The following is a 22,717-nucleotide window of genomic DNA, read 5'->3' as shown; positions in this document are numbered from 1 at the left end:
GTACCGGGACACAGGCAAGGGTTCAGACGCAAGATTTCTGGAGCAGGGAGTGAGAAGGCAGCAACCAGGAGCAGGTGACAGTCTATAACGGGACCAGAGTCAATAGCTCTCACTAGCACCCATGCGTGAGCGAAGAGCACGGCTTGCTTGATGAAGCATTCTTAATATGGGTAGTCAGGGTATCACAATTTTTCATTCTTGGACGGTCAGAGTTAAGACTACAAACTGTACATTTCATTAGAGAAATAAATATGTCTTCTGTGCATGCTATCGTGGTAATCTTTTATGTAATAACTAGTAATGAATCCCTCTGCAGTCTTTAATTCTGATTGACTCAACTTCTCTGTGATGAATGAATGAGTGAATGTCTTTATTGTCATTGTACAGGTCCAACCAAATTTGTACATGGACATTCATGGGTAATACATGCGCATTCAATATTATTCATTTTGAATTAGTGTTGTATTTAGCTTCATGTAATGTTCATAGCACTCCATTGACCCTGTCACATTTTTTGATGCATGCTGCATTTATTAAATCTGAAATGAGCACATATGTCCTAGCCTAGTAAACCAGCGCCACCCGCTGGATGCCAATTTTTTTTGGGCTGCACATCCAATATCACATTTAGCCTGGTTTATCAGGCTACATACAGTATGTCCCCCAAAACAATCAATTTGTTTGATTATAACAGCTGCATTGAGAAAGTGTCTGCCTTCCTGTACTAGTTTCTGTACCAACTATAGATTTGGTGCCAACTCATGCCCATTCGAAAGTTATGATGAGCCAAACAATCAGTTCCCCATGTTGAAAGCTTTAGAGCCTTGGCTTCCAAAATCAAATCGGTTTGTGTATGCATCATCGAGAATTAGCACACATTTGGTGCAAATGCATCCAAAAGTTATCATGTTAACATGAAATATCTGTTGTGGGCAAAACAATAACATCTCCAACGGCCTCATCTCATGAATGTAATTACATGCGCATGTTGGTGAATAGTGCAAAACTACTTGCATTGAACATTAACACCAGAAGTGTTACACACAGGACCTTTAATGAAACAAGACATTGTTAGGGATGCAATACATGGATCTCTCTCACAACACCCCCAACTCAACAGTCCTCAGAGTGACCATACTGTAGTCATAGCTAATAGCCCTCTTCATGGCCACAGCCATTATCATTTTCAATTTCATTTTCAATAGACAGACATTCATAGATTTACAGAAGTTATTAAAAAGCATATCAAGGTGAAGTATGCGATTATGTTAAAACACAATGTCACACTGTTACGGTTTGTCCTGCAAAACATTTGTCTTAAAATGCACAAACATCACAATTCCAGTCATCTACAGTAAAGGGAGAAAGTAAAACCTGATTCCATATTCTACACGGGCAGTCTACTCTGTACAAACACCTTGGTTACAAGTGAAGGGTCCTGAACAGTCAACATGGCCATATCCACTGAAGAGGGAAAACTGTAGTATTACTTAAAGGTACACTGTGTGAGATTTTTAGTTGTTTATTTCCAGAATCGATGCTACGCATTAACTAATGTTACCTTTTTCATCAATACTTTTACTTATCACCACCACTAAAATGTAAGTATTCATTATGACTGGAAAAACGGCACTTTTCATACATGAAAAGGGGGATCTTCTCCATGGTCCGCCATTTTGTATTTCCAGGAATAGCCATTTTTAGCTGCAAAAATGTCTGTACTTGGGCCATACTAGAAAATACTAGTTTATTACTTAGTAAACTTGAATGAAAAGATCAAATTTGGCAATAGACAACCCAGTTTCAATGAGCAGCATAGTTGCAGTACCTTTTTTGACCATTTCCTGCACAGTGTACCTTTAAGTTTGGGTAGTTGGAGGGAACCAGAAATCAACGGGGAGCTGCTTTGTGGTAAGATGAAGGTTGTGGAAAAGGAGCAAGAAAAGGAAGAAAAAGAGGAAGAAGTACAGTAATCGTGATGATGAGGCAGCCGGGGTGAAAATTACCAGCCAGTGCAGTGGCCCTCAGGGCAGTGTGTCTAATCAGGGGTGGGGAACCCCTGATTAGGTCCCCTGAAATATAACTTCATTGTATTGCAAATGTAATTTCCAAGATTCCTTTCCAAAACGTGTCATATTTCATGTGAAGCTGCATAACATAAAACTTATATCGGGGACCGGATAAAACGGCCTCAAGGGCCGTAAATGGCCCTTGAGACATAGGTTCCCCACCCCTGGTCTAAATAATGTTGATGAGAGCAAACACAGCACAACAGTCTGAGAGCTCAGTGACTGTGGTCGGTATTGGGCAAGGTTTGCACCGATGTGCCCGAGTCTAATCCCAGAAATGTGCCCAAGTACGACTGTTCCCTCGGGTCCATGATCTGATCAGTCCGCACCGGGTGGACGATGTTGGTCGGCTGAGGCGTGAGAGTGTACTTCTCCAGGAACACCAGGTCAGTGGCCGCCTGGTACCCCGTCGCCACCTGCTGCCCCTGGGACAGGACCCCGTGAGTCGCCACCCCCACCCCATGCACTGCCAGATCCACCTGGCCGGAGATCTCCGCCATCTGCACGTTCACGAGGGTGACGGGCACGCACACGTCGCCCGAGGAGGACACGCTGTGCAGGACGTGCTTGTGCTCAGCCCTGTACTGCTGCTTGGCTGGCTCCGGGTACGACAGCGAGGGCAGTGCTTTCTCCCCACCACACAGGTCGGCCTGCGGCTGCTGCTCGGTGGGTCTAGAGCTGTGGACGTGGTCCACGTGGTACTTCAGCTTGTCCTTCCTCTTGAAGGTGGCACTGCACTGGGGGCAATTGAAGGGCCTGGCATCGGAATGGATGACCATGTGCTTAGTCAGGGTCTTCTTGATGCGGAAGGTCTGCTGACAGATGCCACACTTGTATGGCTTCTCTCCTGTATCAGGTAGATGAAAAAGTCAAGAGTGAAATCATTTGGTGTTATATTAATAGAACACTAATAATGCTTCAATACATTTGTATATGAAGATGAATTAAATCAAATGCACAAAAGTACATGTCTTCACAATCACATACACTTGTAGATTTTACACTGGATAACACCAAAACAATAGAACAAGGTTCGTAATTTTACCAGAGTGTGTTCTAAAATGCATCTCCAGGCTGGATTTTCCTTTGAACTCTTTTTTGCAAACTTCACACTGGTGAACTGCCGTCTTGTACCTGGTGGATGACAAGGTGTTAGGGTTCTTACGATACATACAACTGAGATATTCACGTTCGCTTAACGTGTCCGGGAGCATCGCGCGTCCGAGAGGTTCGCGGACTGCCTTGCACACTGCATAGTCAGCGTCCACGTTCTATCCGTGTGCAGCAGCCATTCATTTTCAATGGAGCCCGCTCATTAAACGCGGACGTCCATGCAGGAAAATAGACTCGAGTTCTATTTTCAAGGAGCATCGCAGACATGTCCGGTCTGGCCGGACATGCGCCATGCTTACATCGTGCTCCTGTGTGCAAGGCATGATCTGTTTACATGTATTGTAACCGTTTCGGGCTGATACCGGACAGGTTCAGTGCACGTTAAGTGGACGTCTGCGCTTGCGGTGTGTATGCACCGTTAGGGTGTTAGGGACGTCAAATCTTAAACATCTAAAGGTATTTTCACACCTAGTCCTCTTTAAGTGGACCAAAAAGTGAACGGACAGCAAAAGGACTCAGTTCTGTTTTTGTTCATACTATGAAAAAAGAACCGGCTGCTCTTGTGTCAGTCCTCCACCACGTCAATAAGACCACAGAACGGTTCACTTCCAAGTGGACTGGGTACTGAGTAGTATCTGTGTTCTAGTGTGCATGTATGAGCAGATGTGTGTGTATGTTGAGAGTAGGCCTATCTGTTTATGACAGTATTTGTGTATGAATGTATATTGTACCTGATGTCCTTATGTTGTCCTTGTGTACTCTATTGTGTATGTTTTTGTCTACATGTTGGCTGTAAACTTGTTTGATGGTGGTGGAAACAAATTTCCCCTCAGGGACAATAAAGGCAATCGAATCGAATCTAATCTAATCTAATCTAATCTAATCTAATCTAATCTAATCTAATCTAATCTATATGCACAGAAAATGCTGAGTCAAAGGTCTGAGTTTGCTTAAATGGCTGAAATGGACCAGGTGTGAAAACAGCCTTAGTAACTTCCATCAGAAAGTAGCAGGTACTTACTTCTGCCAGACCTTCTCCCCCAGGTGGACGCTCTTGTAATGGACAGTCAGGTGGTCATGACGCCTGAAGCACTTACCACACTCCTCACACTGGTGAGCTTTCTCCCCTGCAGGACAACGGCAGAGGCAGACCGATCATGTCACTATGCAGTATGGTTTACTGACACAATACAAACATTTGTTTATTATCACACACACACACACACACACACACACACACACACACACACACACACACACACACACACACACACACACACACACACACACACACACACAGTATATACATTCAACTCTGTGACTGCAATCAAATACATATATTGTCACATACACACACAAAGGAGACAAGACATCAGACAGACCGATGTATGTTGGGATAAATGTAATGCAATAATTAATTCTAGATGGCAGAAATCTCTGCTTCAGTCCTTTTCTAAATCTGATATATCATCTGGAGCACACAGCTGTTATATACAGTAGGTAAATTTAATGTGCATCTTGATGTGAACATACCAGAGTGTATTTTCTTATGCTTGGTCAGATGATCGTGTCTGATAAATGTTTTGCCACATTCATCACACTCGTACCGCTTGTCGTCATGGTGAACACGGAGATGAAGCCTATGAGCACAAAAAGCCACCAGTATGATACAAGAACAAAATAAATAATATTATGGCCATTGATCACTTTGTATTAAAAGTAACTATGTATGAACTGAATACACATACAGCTCTGGAATCAAGTACAGTATAGGTATGTCTACAAATTGCTGACATATCCTCAGAAGTTCAAATGAAAATATTGTAATTTAGAACTTTAATGTGCAGAAAAGCAGACAATCCGCACACCTCAAGTCTTTTTTGTGCAACTTTACTGATTTGCACAAAAAAAAAAGACTTGAAGCTGGCAGGCTGCTGCTACAGGTACCTGTAGGAGCTGCCGTGGCGAAAGCTCTGGCCACATATGCTGCACAGGTGAGGCTTCTCCCCGCTGTGGATCCGCAGGTGCTCACGCAACGTGGTTCTGGAACACAGAGCATGGCCAGGTGAGCACACCACGCCAGCAAACAAACAGCAGCACACTGAGACATATCTGGCATACTGAACTAGCATGATGAGTCTTGTAGTTCAGTGGTCGCACACTCATCAGCATGTACTGTATAAGCTACAGTATAATCTGAAGTATATACTCTATCTATTTTTGACATAAGTCAAAATCACAACAACTGGGAAACACACATCTGTATTTAATTATGCTAGTGTGCATGACATACACTACATTATAAGGCTTGCAAAAAAACAATAAATATAAACCTAGTGTTGTATTCACACAATGTAGTTTTATATTACACATGTCCACTGCAGCCACTACCAAGGGAAATGTATGATACCACCAACACTTCAAATGAGAAAAATAGCAAATAAAAAAACAAATAGATGTTCCATTCAAGTCGAAATAATTACAACAGCCACATGAACATACCTCTCCCGCACAGATTTCCCGCAAAGGTAGCATGTCCACTTCCTCTTTCCCCCATGTGTGCATTCTATGTGCCGCTTTCTATTTCCTGTATCATTGAACTGTCTCCCACATATGTCACATGGAAATGGACCTTCAGAAGGAAGAGGAAAAATTACTTCAAGCATTACCTCAAAACCTTTTTCTCTCTTTCTTTAAAATTCTTCCATGTTTATTTTTCCAACTTGTTGTTTGTAATTTAGTACCCCCATGGAATTATAACTCGTTCCACAGTCACTTGTGTCACACCGCTCACTAAACAAATCCATTCGTTCGTTCGTTCGTTCGTTCGTCCGTCCGTTCGTTCGTTCGTCCGTTCGTTTGTCTGTTCGTTCATTCATTCATTCATTCATTCATTCATTCATTCATCTCCCTAACTGAAACAGAGTAAAAATTGTGTCAAACAATATGGACGCACCTAAATGATATTTCTCCTGATGTTTCAGCCTCGCAAACCTGGATTTGAAGTGGTCGTTGCAGTAGGCACACTTGAAAGGTCTGTCTTGGGAATGGAGGATCATGTGCTCTTCCAGATGGGGCCTCCGTGTGAAGGACTTATGACATATCTATTTGACACAAGGGCCACAGTCAAATTGAAGGAAAATACACAGATCACATGGCGCATCTCTATCATATTTAGGATAATAATAATAACAAAAAAATAATAATAGCAATGACTTAATAATAATAATAGCAATAACTTAACACATTGAGTACCGACGACGTAATAATGCGTTTTTCACGCCCATGCGTTGTATACCAAAACGTAAAAATACGTTTTTGCATTTAAATATCATATTTTGAATCTACACCCTTCAATGGACAATATATGTGATTTTGGTAGCTCTGTGATGGACATAAATGACAACATTTGCAGTCCAAAGTTGTTTGATTGTTATGATGTTTGAGTGTTATGATTTGGATATTTTAATTTAACTTACCAAGATGTCTGGATGCCAACCCATGTCGCCTATCGCGCTGCCTGATTTCCCCAGTACGGTCACTGTAGCATGTGTTGTCTCTGACTTCACGCAATAGGTAAACCCCATTGTAAATCGTGCCTGGACTATCTTGAACTTTCTGGACTTGCTAGACCTTTACCAGATCCTTGGATACAAATGGCACCCGATATGTGATTGGAGTAATGCGCTCCGATTTGGACGTTTGATCGCCAAAAAGATAAGTTTCTGTGTCTTCCTGTATGTGAGAAGCCAGAAGCTAGCATGGCTACATATCATGATTCCCTGATTGTCGCTCCCAACGCAGGACGCTCCCATGTCGGCTCGCCCCCACTAGCCAGACTATCGATCCCACCGCTATATAACGGAGCTAGTTATCTTTTTGATGTTAGTTTTTTGTTTCTAATCCTAAACCTAACCCTAACCCTAAACTGATTGTTTGTGGCAGTGTATGATAATACGTGAAATATAATCGGGTGGGACTACACGTCCGGGAGTGATAGAAACACCTGGGACTACACGTCCGGGAGCGATCTCAGTTGGGAGTGTCCATCTGCCACCGCATATGATTCGGATCGGATGGGCTAGGCTACATCTAAGCATCATATCATTTGGATTGTTTGTCAATGTTGGGCTATTATTTCGGGAGTCATCGGGAGCTATTTTAGCAAATGTCTCACCCTCTGCATGTGTGCAAAGAGTTTGTGTTCAGTCCACGTGAAAAACGGGGATTTCAAAGGGCATCGATTGCTGGTGTCGTAGTGTGACAGAGCAGGAGGTGTGCTGCCGTATTCGTGAATCGTGCTATGTTGTTGTTTCCCTAGTAGCCTACGATCGGTAGCGTGTATTGTGTCTGACTTCACGCAATAGGTAAACACAGAGACCATTGTATATCGTGCCAGGAGTATCTTCTGGGCTTGCTACCTAGACCTTTACCAGCTCCTTGGATCAAAATGGCACCCGAATTGTAATTGGAGTAATGCGCTCCGATTTGGAAGTTTGATCGCCAACCAGATAAGTTTATTTGATTATTCACCCCCATGTTGAACTGTCTTCCTGTATGTGAAAAGCCAGAAGCTAGCATAGATGGCTACATATGGATCGGATGGGCTACATCTAAGCATCATATCATTGGCATTTGTTGTCAATGTTGGGCTATTATTTCGGGAGTCATCGGGAACTATTTTAGCAAATGTCCGACCTTCTGCATGTGTGCAAAGAGCTTGTGTTCAGTCTGTGTGAAAAACGTGGATTTCGAAGGGCATTGATTGCCGGTGTCGTAGTGGTTTAGAGCAGGAGGTGTGTCTTGACGAGCAGGAAGATGTGTGTCAGAGCTAACCTTGCACCAAATTGTGATTAAAACCAACTCATCCCCTTTCAAACTCGTCACATTCTGAAGAAGCGCACCCTTCACAAAAACCTCAATATCTCCGATTGTAGCTGAATTCCATGGATACCCGCTTCGGTTTAGCGTGGGTTTACTCGGCAATAAAAGCTCGTAGAGACACACAGTTTTCACCTACTAAGAGGGCAGCGTCTCCACTTTCGAACGAGTCATAACATATTTCAGTGGCCCTATCACATAATAAGCTGTGAGTCTACAAAAAAACGTCAAAAAAGGGCTTAGAACGCTGGTATTCTACGACATAATTCCGTGAGCACCGCCGGTATTCAATGTGTTAATAATAATAATAACATAATAATAATAATAATAATAAGAAGAAGAAGAAGAAGAAGAAGTGAACAGCGGAACTGACGTCACATTTCCAGCCCTCGCTCTTCCTCTTCCTCATGGACATGAACTCCTGTATGTGGTCGGGGTGGAACCTGTAAAGATCACCTTAAACATTACAACAGGTGTGTGTGTGTGTGTGTAAACAGGTGTGTGTGTGTGTGTGTGTGTGTGTGTGTGTGTGTGTGTGTGTGTGTGTGTGTGTGTGTGTGTGTGTGTGTGTGTGTGTGTGTGAGAGAGAGAGAGAGAGTGAAGAGAATAGTAGGTACTGCAAAAGTGTGGATAGATTACCCTTACCTTCTAACGTGTTTTGCCATCGTCTTTTTGCTGGCGTGCAACTTGTTACAGAAGGGACATTTGTGGTCTTTCTTTTGGAAAGGGGCATTATTGGCGTGTTTCTTTTTGTGTGAGGTGAGGTTGGATTTAGTGGAATAGCACTGGTGGCAAATATCACACCGGAAAGGTTTCTCTCCTGTGTGCACTCGAGTGTGGCTCTCATATTTTCCTGTTCACAAAAACAAACACAAGATAGCAAGCCGGTTAACAAATCTTTGCAAAAAGCACATTACAATTTATTTAACAGTGACTTGACAGTGATGTTAATAAATGACAGTACTTAATATTGAAATGCTTCCCTTAGTTGGATATGTTATCTATAAGCGAAACCAGTATATTTGTCAAAAAGTGTGTCTTAAATATGGAGGACTGTTGTCAAATGCTGGGGTGAATTTCTCAAAACCAAAGTTGCTTACTACATTAGCTACTTTGTTGTTTTCAATGCATTTTCCCATTGGCAACTACCGAAGTTGCTAACAGGCTAACAACTTCTCTTTTGAGACACTCACCCCAGGGGATCTGTAACAGAACAAGGTAGGAGAGACTTCATCCTGTCCATGCAAAACATCTAGCAGATTATAGGCCTTCCCAAAAAAACAAAACTAAAATCAGACTAGCCCAGAGCTGTCTTCAATATTTTGTGTTAACCGTGCAGTCCCCTACCTATTCTGTCGAATGTTTTGTCACACTTTGGACACTGGAGGGTCTTCTTGTTGGAGCTCTGTATAACTACTGGAGCTAGGCCTTCTGGGTATGCCTGAGACTGAGTGGATGTGTCGGCAATAGGCCGGCTTTGTGCTGCCACCTCCAGGCTGGCTGGATCCCCTGCAGCCACCACCGCGCCATCTGGCTGAAGAGGAGCCGGGCTGCTGCTGCTGTCTGGGCCCTCCTCCTGGCATCCAGCACCACTGGGTTCCTTATCATGCTCTCCTCCTCTCGCCTCCTCTGACTCCTCTTCCAAAACCGGCTCCTCTGCCGCTGTGCCGCCTCCACATCCAGTCTCCTCTCCGGCTCTCCTCCTCCTCCCCTCCTCCTCTGGGTCTTTCCCACTGAACTCCTCATTTGCGCCCCCTTCTTCATCCTCATCCTCATCCCCTGCACCTCCACCGCCATCCACCTCCTCTGCTTTCCCATTCAACGTCTTCTTTTTGGGCTTGCCCTCCATTCCGCCTCCGCCGTCACTGTCCCATTCTTCAAACTTGGCTGGGGTCTTCCTTTGCCGGGCAGACCTCCTGGTGGTTACCACAGCTACCGTTTCTATGGCCACCTCGGCGTGAGCAGCCCGGCCTTCCATGCTGTGGCTCCTGGCCACGTGGTTCTCCAAGGACTTCCTGTAGCAAAACGTGCGACTGCAGAACAGGCAGCTGATGGCTGCTGACACCTGCTCTTTGACCCCTTCGCTGCCTGGAGGACTCTGCTGCCCGGCCCCCGTCTCCACCGCCTCCTCCTCCATGGGGCCAGCAGCCTCCGTCAGCCTTGGGGAGGAGGCTGCTGGGGAGCCACTCTGGTCCATCAGCAGCTCAACTGCCGTCACCATGTTCAAGACACGAGCCGCCTCCACCAAGAAAGGGATCTCCGTATCAGATACCACAAACTCAGATGTGTACAGGAAACACAGCAAGTGATGGAAGGCCGAATCGTCCATGTCCTCCACAGTGATGTGGCTCGTGGCTGGGTTTTTACATAGCCGAGTGTGGAAGTAGCTGCTGCCAAAGGCAAGAACCACCTTGTGGGCACTGAACTCTTTTCCGCTGACAGATACAATCAGGTCACAGAGTGTGGTAGACTTCTGCCTGTCTTCATTTAAAAACTTGAGGAAGCTGTTGTCATTGGGCACAGAACACAGGTGTCTCTTATGTGAAAGGAGGTCAGAACTACTTTGGTCAATCCGCAATTTCGTTTCTGGGGTTCCATGTTTTCCCCTTTCTGATGTTCTGAAACGTTTCATCTTGGAAAGTTGAGACGCCCCTGATTTTCGCTTCATTTTCCAAATGATGAGATGTTTCAGCCTACAGTAGCCTATGGAAGTGAGATTAAATACAGAGCGCATTAATACAGTGGTGGAAAGTAATAGGCATAGGCCTACTAGTCGCGTTATTAATGTGTTATTATAAAAGCCGTGATAATAACAATGAACTCTTACATGCTATGGCGCATTGGCATTGTATCATAATCTACCAGAATGTAGCCTAGTCCACCAACTTTTAAAGGCAAGCACATTATTTTGTTGTAGACCTCAAATTACAAATAGGCCTTGCCAGTGAACCAAGGTAAAACACAACGATAAACATGGTTCGTTGAGTTTAGAAGCCACAGCTGTCAAGGAGTACTAATTTGCATTTCACTATTGGCAAAAAAAAACCCTAATATAGCCTACATCCGAATTCACTGTCCTCCTTGCGGACCCCCATGTCAAGCTAGGCCCCCCTTGGAGGAGTGTGTTGACAAACGACCCCACAACGCTTTACATGGTCGATATCGTATGCAATGAATTATGAAAGCCTACCTTCCAATCATCAACGATACATTATCTTGTGTTGTAGCTTATTCATTGTCCCAAATAAATGTTGGAGAGCATTTTTTTTTCGCCGACTATGTATTTGCGCTCCACCTCCCTGTTTTCGAGGAAGTGATGTACGTTAACACAACCAGGGAGGCCATTGGCTGATTTAGATTTCACAGTAATAGCACACATGCTCAAAAAAGCGTACATCATAATAATAATAATAACATCATCATCATCACATAGTAAATGTGTATGTGTACCCTATAGCTATTTAATACACTAGTGACATTTCGGGGCGTTTGAAGGAACGTGTGAATAAAAAAAAACGTACAGACAAAAAGCTCACTATATCAAAATAAGAGCTGTCAGGCTCACTCCAAGAGAATGGTGGGTAATTGAGGAATTGTGGTCTTCTGTAATCCAGTCCAGTCCTTTTGCAACTCTGCGCTGTGAATGAGATAACGTGGTTTAGAGAAAACGTTCCGAGACCGGTATCCTCCTGTCGTGTGGATCCCTTTTAGGGGATGGAGAGTTACACACATTTCCTTGCATCAATGAAACGCTTTCATGTTCATGTCAAAGTAAATTGCTCTTTAGGCTACTTAAAAATATATATATTAAGCCTAGATATGCGACTGTAGTAGGCTAGACATAATGAGATTTTCAAAGCAGGGCAAACAATTACAAAACCAGTGTCTCGCGCGCATTGTGGGTCTGTGCGTAAAGGTTATGAATTATTTTGGCACCGTTTAAAATTCTGGCCACTGGTCCTCGAACAAACGTGGAAACTCCACCCCTATGTTAGGCGGTAATGGGCATATCCCAAACTGTTTATATCAAACTTTTACTTTATTTCTTCAGTTTCAATACGTCTTGGTCTTTGAGTTGAACTTGAATTCTTGTCTCATGCCACATCAGTTACATAATACGAGATCTTTGTGAGAGGTCTGTCGGGTACGAATGTGTTTGTTGCTGCTCAAATTAGTCCCTGGAACCTCAGGACAAGTAAGTGCATTATCCTAATCCCATGGATCTGGTTTGTAGTGATCCTGGCATTAGGCTTGTCACTCTCCACACACATGGAAAGAGACGCACTTTGCGCGAAGCCTTTGGTGATGGCCTTTTCTATCGCAACTCTCAAATATCAGTAAAGCTGGACTAATACAGCCTACCTGGCTCCAAAAGACATGTGGAAATATTCCTTGTGGATCGTCCTATTACTTAAGACAGGTATTGTTTTCATTTGATTTGTGCTCTTATATAGTTTTGTATTACCAGACTCCTCTGCCCTCCTAACGGGGGTAGGCCTGTGCATTTACAATGTGTAAACAACCAACATGCAGCTAATGTTCATTAAGGGAATTATAGCTTACAGTAACTAATACTAAATGTCTTCCTTTCCCAATAATAGTCAATGGTTAGCCTATTTATTGCTCCATATTCTGTTATAAGGATCCCAACATTCTTTATCAGACTTAGTGTTTCCTGTTAACAATCTTTTTTCCATGATTATTTACAACCACTATAATTAATACATTTTCCAAGGACTCCTATTACTTGTACATTTGTATGTTTATGAAGGGGGCTTGACCTCCATATTCAAATACTGTGCTCAACTACATTATCTAATCTAGGCCTCATACAATCTTTTACTATCTACTATGGCATGATAAACTCACCACAGTTATGAGCACTGTATTGTCACTTCTGTGACAGTCCAAAATGGACATCTAACACGCATCGGATCTTTAAACGGAAAACTCTGAAAGGTTACAATGTTGTGCAATAAAATCTTTTTACATCTTTAAAGGTGCACTGTGTAAGATTGTGACCAGAATACATATTGCAACTATGCTTCTCATTGATTTTGTGCTGCTTATTGCCAAATGTGATCTTTTCATGTCTATTTACCAAGTAATAAACTAGTATTTACTAGCATGACAAAAGTACAGTAAGTTTGTCAGCTAAAAATTTCTATTTCTAGACATTCAAAATAGTGAAGCCTGTAGAAGATCCCCCTTTTCGTGTACGAAAAGTGCAAATTTCCCAGTCATATTGAAAGCTTAGAATTTGATGGTGGTGGTAAGTAGGCCTATTTGTTAAAAAGGTAACATTTGTGAATGGGCAGCTTAAATGCTGGAAATGAAAAAAATAAAAATATTAAAATCATCTTATACATCAAAAGGTTAAAACAAAGATTAATGGCAACAGTTAACAGACAGCATTTAGACAACATGCAATGACCAATGACATTTGTTTCTTGACACACTGTGAAGGTTCCGTATGTCTGGAGATCATCAATGGGTGTGATTTCGAGCCCTGCCAAAATGGAGGCTCCTGTGAAGATCTTGAGGGAAACTACACTTGCCACTGTTCAAAGGACAGCCTAAATGGCCAACTTTTTGGAGGGGTGAACTGTACAGTGCTTCTGATTGGATGCCGGGGTCACAGGTGCCAGAATGGAGGCATATGCTCCCCTTTTCTCATCAATGGACGGCACCGATATTCATGTGCTTGTCCTCAGGGATTTGCTGGTCCCAAATGCAGGACTTCCTCCACTTTCTCCTTTGAGACGGATGGCTACCTCCATATCACTCCCCCTCCGACAAATAGTGAGGATCCCCTGAACATTACCTTGAACTTTCGCACAGACCAGACTGCTGGTACAATCCTGCAGAGGAGAGTAGAGAACTTGTTGCTTACAGTGGAGCTGATTGATGGGCAGCTACGTCACACCCTGCAGTGGGCCCAGAGCCCCGGCCGTGTCCTTCAGGAGGTCGTGGCGGACGGGATGTTGGCAGACGGAAGATGGTACAAACTGGAGGCCTTGCTCCAGGGCGACGTGCTGGACCTAACGCTGCATTGTGGGAAAGGTGGCGACTGCCCCGAGATCAAGAGGTTGCCCCCAAGACCAGCTGGACAGCTGTCATCCTCAGAGATGGGGTCGGGCTTCCTCGAGACCAGCGCTGCCGCTGGTAATGACAGCATCTTTATTGGGGGGACGCGAGGCGGCGGTGGTGGTGGGGCCGCCACACACTTCATTGGCTGCATTAAAGAAGTTCACGTGGAGTCTAAGTTGGTGGTGCCCGGGCATGGGATTGCGGCGAAAGCTGAACAGGTGAACGTGACAGCGGGCTGCAGCGATCGGGACAAGTGTGAGGACGGGCCATGCCAGAACAGGGGGAGGTGCATCAGCCAGGGCTGGATGAGGTACTCGTGCGAGTGCCATCGGCCATACGAGGGAGACAACTGCCAAGAGGGTAAGGTGATCTTTGATGCCTCTTTTCCATTGCCGGTTTTCTGGTAGGCCTACAGCTCCGCACAGCGCGACTCGGCCGCCACTTTTTGCTTTTCGAATAGGCACGACACAGCTCAATCGTAAAGCAAAAAGCGGCGGTTGAGTCGCGCTGTGTTAAGCTGTAGGCCTAATAGGAAACCGGCAGTGGAAATGAGGCAATAGATTAGATTGTCCTTTATTGTCTCTACAGGAGATACATTTTGTGTGGACATGAGAAGGTGTGATTTACAATCAATGAACAGACAAAAATTAGACAAGACTTAGGTACCACAGAGGGAACACAGAGGAGGTTTCTATGGGCACCTAATGCGACCAGGTTCCGGTCTGCCTAAAGGGGCGTGTCATAATGCTCCTACAATGAATAGAACAGTCCTTAGGTCTGCCTAGGTCTGCCTAAGGGGGGCCATAATAGAACCAGGAAACAATGGGCCAATGGAACCTCTCTCTCTCTACTCTCTCTGGTATAGGTATGCTTAACCAAAAAAAACATGTAAACATAGATGGATACACTATAGTCTAGTTTGCCAACAGCCATAACCCCACAGCAGACAGTCATTTTATAATGCACACACACCCCCCCCTCTTGACACTGCTATCATCAGTAATACTACCCCTTTGGATATTCATTGTACATACCCTCTTAATATTAAGACTGAATAAATATTATTCATGTGATGCTGCATAAAATACAAAAACACAAAGTACAAAAACAAATATGCAGATACACACACACACACACACCCACCCACACACACAACCAACCACCCACCCACACACACACACACACACACACACACACACACACACACACACACACACACACACACACACACACACACACACACACACACACACACACACACACACACAGCAATTAAGACATTTGGTCTTCCATAGTAGCACCACATATGTCTTCTGTACAAATGAACACTGCTAGATCTTTCACTCCTGGCATGATTTGAAAGTTTAAAAGCAATAAAGCAATAGCCTTGAATGTGATAAGGCGGAAACTTAAAACTTAAACTTATAATGCTCGATATAATTTGGAATAACAGCCCATAGCATTGGCCATACTAGGTATCATGAGCACAGTGTTTGTGTGGTTCTGTTGTTAGGATTTGTCAAAAAGTTGGCATTGTATGAATACCAAATAGTCATGACATGACATAGTAGATGGTGGAGTATGTCACTACTCTATAAACAATAGTGGGTACATTAAAGGCTAGTCAGCAAAGTAGAAATGCAGATGCATGACACCCATAAAATAATAACTAGGGTGATTATAATAATAATAATAATACCACTCACTTTAAATAACATACTGGTAGGACAAAAGGCTGCAGACAGAGCTTTGGCGTGCTTTGTTTTCAACAGCTATTTTTACAACATCATAGTCATTATAGACCAGTCAGTCACATGTGAACAAATTTAGCACTCAGACGCAGCAATGGATTACATGGCTAAAGACACAGTCAAGTCAAGTCAAGCCAAGCCAGGTCGACTTGCCACCATACACACAAACAAGGCAGGTGGATTAAGGAAACATGGACCGTAAGACCTCGGCAGAGACCATTCATGAAATCTAAATCAAGACTTTAGGACTGCCAACTGACATTGTCTTTAGGAAACAAAGTTTCCTCATGAAAGGTGATGATGGCCACTGCATGTTTTCATATCACATTCATTATTTTATCATTAGAGCGCACACAGATAGAAAATTGCCCTGAAGCATCATCATGAGTGCTCAGGGGTGTCGTTCAGGGGGGTAAAGTGTGACTTTGTCACCAGGGCCCCATGTGCATAGGGGGCCCACACACAGTCCGATTTATGAAGATATGAAGGCTGGGGGGTCCATTGGAGCTGATTGTAAATAGGACCCAAAATTTGCTGTAACTCCCCTGGTCGTGCTGCATTATTCATTTGTAACCGTGTTTTAATACAGAGTACGTCACCGCACGTTTTGGGAACGAAAACGCGGAGAGCTATGCTTCCTTCCTGGTGGAGGACGACCCCAGTGAGACTGTTGCACTGTCGCTGTTTATCCGCACGAGGAGGCCACAAGGCCTGCTACTGGTCCTGGCCAACAGCACCAGCCAGTACGTACGCATCTGGCTGGACGAAGGCCGGGTCAAAGTTCAGATCAACAACTTCGAGACCTTGGCCAGCCACGGCGTTGTGAGCGACGGCAAGTTTCACCTGGTGAGTGTGAAAGTAGAGCAAGGGAGGGTGGCTCTCTTCCTGTCGGCCAGGAGCCAGGGCAACATCCCCGTTCGGAACATTATGGTGCAGACCGGAGACGTGCTGTATGTGGGAGGACTGCCGGATCGACGGGCCTCCATGGCTTTCGGAGGGTACTTGAAAGGCTGCATCCAGGACCTGCGCATGTCGTCGAAGCGCCTGCAGTTTTTCCCCATCGGCACTGCGGTCAGCTCGTACGCCCAGGAGAAGCTGGTGGAGGTCACACACGGCTGTGCCAGCGACAACTCCTGCAGTGTAAGCAATACATGCTAACAGGCCAACAATCCCTGCTCAAATACAGTCGCACAAAAGTCATTTCCACAAATGTTCTTTTAATACATGCTGTGTGTGTGTGTGTTTGTGTGTGTGTGTGTGTGTGTGTGTGTGTGTGTGTGTGTGTGTGTGTGTGTGTGTGTATGTGTGTGTGTGTGTGTGTGTGTGTTTGTGTGTGTTCACATTTGATGTACATCTAATTATCCAGTTGTGCAGATGGATTTGTGCTTGGTGGAAAAATCTTGTCAAAAGCAGCTTGACAGTTAGTTGTCTGTTTAACTATTGTACGTCTTCAGGGGGAAAAAACAATGGCTTATGACCTCTTTGTTGACCTAATTCAGGTAAACCCATGCTTGAATGGCGGAGTGTGCTACTCCATCTGGGATGACTTTGCATGTAACTGCCCTCCCAATACAGCCGGCCAGCGCTGTGAGAAGGTGATGTGGTGCGAGCTCTCCCCTTGCCCCTCAGCCGCCACGTGCATGCCAGACGGTGACGGCTTCCAATGTGAGTTTAGTAGTAATATATACACTACATACAGTATAAAATGCTTCTTTTTGGTTGTCACATTGAAAGCAATGGTCATTTGTCATATTAACCCATTTTGCCCTAAGCCCTTTTTGGGAAGAGGTGCCCTCTGCCTATTAAAACCTAAATATCTCAGCCTCTGAAGAGTATATGTCGCTCCAGGACACAATGGGTTAACACAACTGTATTTCAGCAATGGAATGAGGTCTTGAGAGGCATAAAAAAGTATATGCTGTCTGTGTGCAGCGGACAGGTTTATGAGAATATGTCTATACCCAAAGCCAAACAAGATTTATGATAAATATCCATTTATGCATGTAGAAAAGTATTTTGGTGATGCGTGCAACATGATATACCTTAAATTACTGTATCAATGGCCCTACCGTGGCTCTAATGGTAGGGCACTGGGCTGCTACACAGGCCAACCAGGTTCGGTTCCGGCCTGGGTCCTATGTCGATCCCTCCCCACATCTCTCTCCCTATTTGTTTCCTGTCACTACTTAGTGTCCTGTCATAAAAAAAATAAAGTGAATGACACACCGTTATAAATTTGCTGTTACCAGAATGGCAATGACCAAGTCATAGTGCATTACTAAAGGCCCTGTGTTATGTCATAGTAGTGTAATACTATGGTAGTTAACTTCTCAATGACTGTTACAGCGTGACACAGGAGCATTAAGGGGCTACAGATCAAAAATATATATTTAAAAAGAATGACTGTATCTATCAATTAATAACTTATTGCACCTCTCCGTTCTTGTGGCGTAAAAGGTGTTTCCAATGCGACGTTCTGGGAGAACAGCACCATTCTGGCCTACAAGGGAAACGGGAAGATCGAGCGCCCCCTGGTGGGCGTGTCCCTCCACCTGCGGACCAGGGCCACCGACGGCACCCTGCTGTACGCCGAGAGCGGCAGCAAGTTCATCTCCATCTCGGTCCAGGACTCCCGCCTGGTGCTGGAGCTGGAGGGGGTGGGGCTGCCAACGAGGCTGAGTCTGGAGAGTGGCGTGGAGGTCAGTGACGGGCGCTGGCACTCGGCGGAGCTCATCATGCAGGAGCCCATGAGTCTGGCGTCCCCCTGGGCCATGGTGCTGGACGGGAACATGGAGACCGCCGTAGTGTCGGACGCCGGCTCTGGAAATTTGGATTTCCTGAAGAGCGGAGTGGATATTCTGGTTGGGGGACTTGGAGGGCTCCCTGCAGCAGCAGCCGGTAAGAACTTGGTGGGCTGTCTCGGCCCCTTGGAGATCAGCGGGCTGCTGCTGCCGTTCTACACTGACGCGGAGATCAACCTGCACCGGCCCCAGGACGAGCAATTCCTGCGCGTCTCCGCCGCCCCCTCGTTTGGCTGCCGGGGCGCCGGCGTCTGCCACCCCGAACCCTGCCAGAACGGGGGCACGTGCACAGACGTCTTCAACAAGTTTCAGTGCAGTTGCCCCCTAGGCCTCGGTGGGCTGCGCTGTGAGCATGCGGTGGATGCGTGTGCGTCTGAACCCTGTCTCCATGGCAACTGCAGCTCTAAGCCGATGGGGTTTGAGTGTGTGTGCGAGCCTGGTTTTCGGGGCAGGCTCTGTGAGGCTCCGGATGACGTGTGTGCTGGTAACGAGTGTGGCTACGGAGCCACCTGCCTCAGAGGACTCAGACGCTACGCCTGCCTCTGCCCACGCAACGCCACAGGTGCCCTTTGCAGGTAAGTGGCCTAGATCAGATTAGATTCTTTATTGTCCCATAGGGATATTCCTTTTCACCTCATACTGTTCAGTTCCATCAGGTTAGCTCTTGTAGAACACATCTCATTTGCTATACACATAGACACCATTTTCACACATAGACACATAAACATCCTCTCAGACATCCACATACAATACATATACACACATCTATTCATATACACTCCAATATACACTCCTCAACATACCTATATACATTACATTTGCTATATATATAGACACCATTTCCATTCGTAGACACATAAACATCCTCTCAGACATCCACATACAATACATATACACACATCTATACATATACACTCCAATATAGACTCCTCTACATACCTATACATTACATTCCTCTCCTCCACATGCAACCCATCCATTTTGTTTATTATTCTTCCCTTCCCCTCATTTACCCAGCTATGCTACCAGCTTTGCATTCCATCTCATTTCCCAGCTATACAATTCTGCCTATACAAAGGCAAAGTGTAGTTAACTACATATTTTGTCAAAATTGAGTTTAGACTGAAAAGGGTCTTCATTGCACCTCCTTTATCTTGTGACAAAGTGTTTTTGTCTAAATGTGTCCATTTAGAGATACTGCTGTGTCAAATTTGCAGTAACTACAATATCTAACCGACTGTTGATGAGAGCAAACAAGTACAGCCATATTACACCTATCCTTGCCTCTCTCCACTGGCTGCCTATACAAGCAAGGGCTGATTTCAAGATCCTCCTCCTTACATACAGAGCATTAAATAAGCTTGGTCCCGCCTATTTAAGTGAGCTCCTTAAGCCCTACATACCAGCACGCCCACTGCGCTCCTCAAATGCTGGTCTTCTAAGTATCCCTTCAGTGCAAAAGAAATCAGCAGGTCATAGGGCATTTGCTTTCAGTGCCCCAACACTGTGGAATGGCCTCCTACGTGTCATTAGGGATGCTGGCTCTGTGGACATTTTTAAGGACAGGCTGAAAACATTTATGTTTTCAAATTATTTTAGTTAGCCAATTGTATTTTTATTTTCAACCTGAAATTTTAATCACTTTTGATTTTTTTACTCTGATCATTTGTTTTCTACTTATGTAATGTTTGTTTACTATTATCTTATCTTTTATTCAATATTTTATGTATTATTAATCATGCATTTGTAAAGTGTTCTGAGACCATACTATGGTGATACCATACCACACTATAATAAATTGGAATTGAATTGAATTGAATTGACTACCAACGCGTTGAAGGTATTTTTCTCCGTTTCAATGTTGGCGTAGTTACTGCATTTTGCCTTTGTAGGGCAAAATTCCCTGTTTCATTCCCAGCACAAAAGTCATTATTTACATTTGTCAACAATTCTTAGAATTCTTACACAGTAAATTATTGGTTTTACAATAAACAAAGATGACTAATTTTAGTATCAACAAAAGGAGTTATTACAGTTTTACTTTGTACACTTACTGAAGCTTCTATTTACCTTGTGCCAACAAATTGTAAAAATTGTAAACATGCAGGCAACTATCTGGAGATATGTAGTCTATCTTTGGGTTTCTGGGACATATTGATGAGTGTAGGAAGTAAAAATAAAGGTACTTATTTGTTCATATTAGAATAGAACGAAAAGATGACTGAATTTTTATTGTCTTCATCGTGTATAAAGTACAGTAAAGTGACATTTGGGAAACATTTGGGATGAAGTGTATAGTCATATTTTACCCTTTATTATGTTTTCTTTGTCCAGACAAAAGGTTCCTGAACTCCCATGGTACATTGACAGGATCCCGTAAGTATAAATAACACAAATAGTTTATGTACTGTACTTGTTTCTTAGTGTGGCAGAGTTTAAGCTCAAACAGGTGTCAAGCACAAACGTATTTATATATATATATATTTATGACTTATTTTAACCCGTTTAAACAGGGCGTTATACATTTGTTGTCACCAGAATGAGAATGGCAATGACCGAGTCGTAGTGCATCGTTAACGTCCCTGTATTATGTCATAGTAGTGTAGTACTTATGGTAATTAACCTTTAAATGGCTTTTACTGCGTACCTCAGATGGTACGGCGTGCATTAAGCGGCTAGACACCTCATATACTGCAGGTATATAATATACAGAATGTTTGTATATGTGCCGTATACTATATTGTATATAGTACTACTATATAATGTATTGTAGTAAATATAATATATTGTACTGAATATAATATATTGTGTTCTTCTAGATACCCTAAACTGCCAACGTCGATCTGTGGGACCAATAAGCTGAATTATAGCTGCTTTAATGGTGGAAACTGCTCAAGAACTGATGAGGCTTGTATCTGTATGCCTGGCTTTACAGGACAATGGTAAGACTTCTTATTGGCGTTGTACTATCAAGATATTATTACCTCCGCCAAGGAGGTTATGTTTTCGGTCGCGTTGGTTTGTCTGTCTGTCTGTTTGTCTGTTTGTTTGTTTGTCTGTGTGTTTGTTTGTCTGTCAGCAGGATAACTCAAAAACTTGTGGAAATGCCCAAAGGAACAAGTGATAACATTTTCTGGATCCGGATCACGAACCTTAATTCTTAATTCTTGACCTTAATTTTTAAAAAGATTCTTCAGCATTGCTAGCCTAGAAATCTAGACGCCCCGTAGTGACTGCAAATTGAATTGCGGGACATGGCGAATTTTGACATTCCAGTTTCTAACACAAAAAGAAGGCAAAAAGACATAAAATAAAAATAGGGTGTAACATAGTCGACTGTTCTATCAAACAGCTTCCTTGGCAGAGGTCTGCACTCTCTGAGTGTATTTCTAGTTGGTTCTTTTTGGGGGGTTGGTTTGTTATTCTGCTCTGTTGTACTCGTCATCTATGGATCTGTGCACTGTTTTGTATTTGCAGGTGTGAGCAGGACGTGGATGAGTGTGCCTCTGACCCCTGTCAGAACGGAGGGTACTGTCGCAACCTCATAAACCGCTTCCAGTGTGTATGTGAAATGAGCTTTTCCGGTGAATTCTGCCAAATCGACGTCAGTGATTTCTACGCTTATGTGTTCCTGCTGTTGTGGCAGAACATCTTTCAACTCCTTTCGTATCTTATCATTCGTCTGGATGATGATGACCCTGAGATTGAGTGGGACATGGGCGAGTTGTGAAGGAATCACATTGATTCATTTTCCTTTACAGGTTTGTGATGGTACCACTTGTAGCATTGCAAAACACAACACTATTCCACAAAGATAGGTGACATCTGACATATGATTTATTATATGGATGTGTTTTTGGTTGACCACAGTTAGTTTCTTCTCAGGCTTGTCTTGAAGACACAGTAGGGCTACACTTGTGAAGGGACTTCCTCGATGTGCTTTCACACCTAATGTTCGGTCATTTAGGTGCACAGGTCTACTTTCCCTGTGCTGGATATGTACTATTTGGCC

General features: G+C 43.9%; 2 protein-coding genes across 2 annotated transcripts; one reads left to right on the top strand and one right to left on the bottom strand.

Moving 5' to 3' along the window:
- Nucleotides 1-1,035: 1,035 nt before the first annotated feature.
- Nucleotides 1,036-11,333, bottom strand: zbtb41 (zinc finger and BTB domain containing 41). The gene is made up of 11 exons (XM_063218749.1): nt 11,254-11,333; nt 9,411-10,766; nt 8,709-8,916; nt 8,437-8,506; nt 6,139-6,286; nt 5,685-5,814; nt 5,130-5,225; nt 4,716-4,822; nt 4,204-4,309; nt 3,115-3,203; nt 1,036-2,916 (listed from the first exon to the last, which is right to left on the bottom strand). Exons 2-11 carry the CDS (start codon nt 10,729-10,731, stop codon nt 2,285-2,287), a joined length of 2,907 nt encoding a protein of 968 aa, XP_063074819.1. The 5' UTR covers nt 10,732-10,766; nt 11,254-11,333; the 3' UTR covers nt 1,036-2,284.
- A 1,107-nt stretch (nt 11,334-12,440) lies between these two features.
- Nucleotides 12,441-22,435, top strand: LOC134465994 (protein crumbs homolog 1-like). Its single transcript, XM_063219894.1, has 8 exons — nt 12,441-12,483; nt 13,530-14,513; nt 16,494-17,044; nt 17,404-17,569; nt 18,362-19,280; nt 21,040-21,081; nt 21,525-21,647; nt 22,183-22,435. Exons 1-8 carry the CDS (start codon nt 12,441-12,443, stop codon nt 22,433-22,435), a joined length of 3,081 nt encoding a protein of 1,026 aa, XP_063075964.1.
- Nucleotides 22,436-22,717: the final 282 nt, after the last annotated feature.

Source organism: Engraulis encrasicolus, chromosome 16 (assembly GCF_034702125.1).
Source record: "Engraulis encrasicolus isolate BLACKSEA-1 chromosome 16, IST_EnEncr_1.0, whole genome shotgun sequence".
Classification (NCBI taxonomy): Eukaryota; Metazoa; Chordata; class Actinopteri; order Clupeiformes; family Engraulidae; genus Engraulis; species Engraulis encrasicolus.
This window is presented reverse-complemented; position numbering and strand designations above follow the sequence as displayed.

Coding starts and splice junctions, on each gene's coding strand:
- zbtb41 (XM_063218749.1), bottom strand. CDS start 10,731: ATGAAGCGAAAATCAGGGGCGTCTCAACTTTCCAAGATGAAACGTTTC. Junction 8,917..9,410: donor CAAAACATTCGACAGAATAG/GTAGGGGACTGC, acceptor TTTTGTGAACAG/GAAAATATGAGAGCCACACT. Junction 8,507..8,708: donor ATGGCAAAACACGTTAGAAG/GTAAGGGTAATC, acceptor TGATCTTTACAG/GTTCCACCCCGACCACATAC.
- LOC134465994 (XM_063219894.1), top strand. CDS start 12,441: ATGTGGAAATATTCCTTGTGGATCGTCCTATTACTTAAGACAG. Junction 19,281..21,039: donor GCCACAGGTGCCCTTTGCAG/GTAAGTGGCCTA, acceptor TTCTTTGTCCAG/ACAAAAGGTTCCTGAACTCC. Junction 21,082..21,524: donor TGGTACATTGACAGGATCCC/GTAAGTATAAAT, acceptor GTGTTCTTCTAG/ATACCCTAAACTGCCAACGT.